Source organism: Condylura cristata, unplaced genomic scaffold (assembly GCF_000260355.1).
Source record: "Condylura cristata isolate star-nosed mole 26May11 unplaced genomic scaffold, ConCri1.0 scaffold00024, whole genome shotgun sequence".
Classification (NCBI taxonomy): domain Eukaryota; kingdom Metazoa; phylum Chordata; class Mammalia; order Eulipotyphla; family Talpidae; genus Condylura; species Condylura cristata.
Window position 1 is genome coordinate 33,941,801 of NW_004567125.1, and position 3,857 is coordinate 33,945,657.

Below are 3,857 nucleotides of genomic sequence, written 5' to 3' on the forward strand. Positions count from 1 at the left end.
TGTCTCCGGTGAATCCTCTCACCGCCCCTGCACCTCTGGCCTGTACCCCAGTTCTGTATGCATAAATAAATAAATCTTAAAAAAAAAACAACAACTATATAAAGACAGTCTTATCTTACTGTCTTTAAACAGTACCTATTGCTTCAAAGTGTTCAACTAAAGTTGTAGCCGACAGTTGGTGCTATGCTGAGATCCTATCAACCTGTTCCTTTTTTCCTGAATGTTCTATGCTTTTCACGTCAGCACATTCCTCCTCAACAGCCCAAAACCAAAGCACATGCCGTCCTTAACTTCCATCTACATTAAGCTCGTCTCTCCCCAGAGGGGAGCTTGCCTCACCCCAACCCCAGGTCTTGTTTGCTTCTGGAAACTCCTCTCTCTAGATAAGCCCTCGTCCTGCTCTACTTCCTACAAGGCCTCATCCTCCTGAAGAGGCCAATTTTGCCTCCTGCAGACACACCATTTGCTGGTTTTACATGGGCAGGTTCCATCCCATCTGAGACTCTGCCCCAAGATGTTTCTTACTCTCTTTTTTCTACCACTTTCTGAGAGCCCGCCCCCATGGGTGCTGCCCCTGCCATGTCCCACACCTTGCAGTGCAGTGGTCTCCTCACCTAGTCTGTACTCATGCTGGCCTGAGGTGGCCTTGTGGGGCTGCCCACCTGCGTGACTTTCAGCTACAATCCCTGCACCCCATGCACGCCCTGCCCTCAATGGGGCTCCCTACAGGCTGCACTCCCGAGGAAGGTCCTTATTGGCAGGCTGGCCCCTCAGCGCCAGCCCTGCCCATGCACAGGGCTTACCTGTGAGCACCCCCGGCTCTGCCACGTCTTGTCGCTCACTCACTCACCTGCTAGCTCCTACCCCTCCTGCTGCTTAGCCATCCTCAGGGCTGACTCTCACCTCAGGCTCTCTGCTAAGTCCCTCAGCCACAGGCCCACCCCACCAGGAAGCACAGTTCCCACCTGGGAAGCCCGCATCTGCAGGCCAGAGCTGAGGCAGTGCTCACTCAGACACCACTCAGAGGTGGTATTCACTCAGGCTCCGCCTTCAGGCAGCCTCCCCCTTCCCCTCCCTGTCCTCCTGGGGGGGCCCTCACCTGCAGGCCCAGCTCCAGCGCTATGCCCAGCAGGGTGGTGTCGGGTGGTGCGCTGGCTGGGGTGGCCGTCTTGCAGGCGTCCTGTGCCAGTTTGAAGAGCAGGGCTGGCGAGTGGATGTTCTGCTGAATGGAGCCCAGTACTGTGTGTAGCCACTTGGGGTCTCCTGGGGGTGGTGAGGAGCAGAGAGCACTGATGTCATGGGGTGCCCAACCCCTGCCAGACATGCTCATGAAGGTTCTCCACACAGTGCATGTATGAGCACACAGGGAGACCTGGCAACAGTTCTGTGAAGATCCAGACTGTCCTCACCACTGTCCCACTTCTCTCCTCTGCCATCCCCCTTCCAATTGAAAGAAGTCACCTTAGGACCTGTGTACCCCACACTGTCAAGCATACTGAGAATATGGGACCCAGAATGCCAGTGTTCAATTCCTTGCCCTGTTACCACACTCACTAGCTGTGTGACCCTGATTAAGCTGCTTCACTTCTGTAAAATGGGTAATGCAACTGCAGGGGCACCTGCCTCCCAGGCCTGTGGTGACCCCAACTCATCAAGACCTCCCCGTGGTGAGGAGTTATGCAAGTATGGTGCTGATAAAACACTACTGTCACCAATGGCCCAGTTCCTACAGTTCTGTCACTCCATTACAGCCACACCTGGCTCCTCCTTTCTGTCCCTTAAATATCCTAAGCATAGTTCGACTGAAGAGCCTTTGCACTGTCTGATCCTTCTGCCTGGAATGCTCTTCTCAGATACTAGGGACTGAATTGTATCCTTCCAAAATTCACACAGCGTGATGTATATAATGGTGTGGTGACATTAGGGGGTGGGGGTCCTTTGGGAGGCAATCAGGTTCAGATGAGGTCATGAGGGTGGGGTCCCCACGATGGGGTAAGTGTCCTCTAAGAGAGGAAAAAAAGCCCCTACCACGTGAGCTACAGCAAGAGTGGGGCTTTTCAGTTCTTTTTCAGGAACTGACCAGGCTGACACTCTGACTTTGGGACTTGGTCCTCCAGAAACACAAGAACATACATGTCTGGCTGAGGCCACACAAGCTGTGGTGTTCTGCATGGCAGCCTGAGCTGCCAGGGACAGCAGATGTCAGCATGGCTGTGCCCCCAGCTGCAGGTCTTTGTTTAAATGACCCCCTCACCTTCATTCCCCTCTGTAGCACTCTCAGGCTTTTCACCCACTGCATGACAATCTTTCTCACCAAGACTATATGGTCTATTTGCCCCACTACAATGTGACTAAAGAGGGCATGGGAATGGGGAGTTTTCTTCACTGCTGAATCCTTAGCACCTGAGACAGTGCCTGGGATATGTGCAAAGCATCCAAAGAAACTGGTGGAACGTGGTAAAAGACAGAAAGCGGGGACAGGAAGGTATTAACAGGACAGAGGGGTGGGGGCGGCTGCTGTCCTCACCCTTGGCAGCTGTCAGCATGGAGGAGGCCAGCTCGCACTGGCGGGTCTCCAGGTGGCCAAGGATAAACCAGCGTGGGAAGCGGTTGCTCACGATGGAGTCCAGTGGGTTGGGGCGAGGCTCTCCAGCTGGGAACGCGGTCTCCAGTACCGGCAGCCTAGGGTGAGGGGAAGGAGGCCCACCATGGGGCAAGGCTAGAGTCTGTCCTCTCTAGGAGCGCCTCCTGCCTCGAACAGCAGAGACCTGGGCACCCAGGAAGACAGAAGCTGTGCGTGCGACACGTCCCCTGTGGCTGTGGTGTTCATGACCACCACTAGAAAAGCTGCTGTCAAGAGGGTCCTTTGCATATACAACCGTGGTCCAGTAAGTAGCACAGCGTAGCAGGCTGTGCCACCGAGGTTTGTGTAACTACCTGTGATGGATGCATGCCAAACTGCCTAGTGACACATTTCTCAAAACACATCCCCAGCACACTGGGAAAACTAGGAAGCTACATGCAAAAAATGAAACTAGATCACTACCTCACTCCATTCACAAAAATCAACTTGAAGTGGATTAAAGACCTAGACATAAGAACGGAAACCGTAAAATACCTGGAAGCAAAGATGGGCCAAACACTACACGACATATACTTCAGTGACATCTTTAAAGATAGAGCACCCGGACCCTCCCTGGTGGCGCAGTGGGTTAAAGCACAGCACGAAGAATCGAAAGCCACTTCTGCATGAGTTCGATCCCCGCCTGCCCCAGAGGTGACCACATGGCGCGGCAGGCCTCTCTTGACCCGTCCGCTGCTCCCCTCAGCAGTGTACTTTGTTGATCTGCCTGTTCTGCTCCGCACTCTGTTTCTGGTGAATTCTCTCACCGCCCCTGCACCTCTGGCCTGCACCCCAGTTCGGTATGCACAAATAAAAATAAATCTTAAAAAAAAAAAACAAAAAACACTGAGGGAGATGGAATTCCCTGAACACATTTTATAAAAAAAAAAAGATAAGAGCACCCAAAGCCACAACAGTGAAGGCAAGGATAAATAGATGGGACTACATCAAGTTAAAGAGCTTCTGTATAGCAAAAGAGACATTACAAAAAACAGACAGACAGCCCACTAATTGGGAAAAAATTTCTTCACACAAAAGCAGTGATAAAGGACTGATAACAAAAAAATATACAGAGAACTGACAAAACTCAACAACAAAAAAGTAAACAACCCCATCAAAAAATGGGCAGAAGAGCTAAAAAGACACTTCTCCAAAGAGGAAATACAGAATGGCCAACAAGCATACGAAAAAAATGTTCAACATCACTTGTAATAAGGGAGATGCAAATTAAAAC

The 3,857-nt window shown here is 51.6% G+C and overlaps 1 protein-coding gene across 2 annotated transcripts in view; it reads right to left on the bottom strand.

Annotated features, from left to right (window-relative positions):
• ZSWIM4 (zinc finger, SWIM-type containing 4) overlaps positions 1-3,857 on the bottom strand; it is a 24,405-nt gene that overhangs the window by 6,535 nt on the left and 14,013 nt on the right. For both annotated transcript variants that reach the window (XM_012729058.1, XM_004688695.2), the window contains 2 exons: positions 2,528-2,682; positions 1,100-1,263 (listed from right to left, as the gene is read on the bottom strand). In XM_012729058.1, the coding sequence (XP_012584512.1) occupies positions 1,100-1,263; positions 2,528-2,682 (319 nt within the window). The remainder of the gene's footprint in view (positions 1-1,099; positions 1,264-2,527; positions 2,683-3,857) is intronic.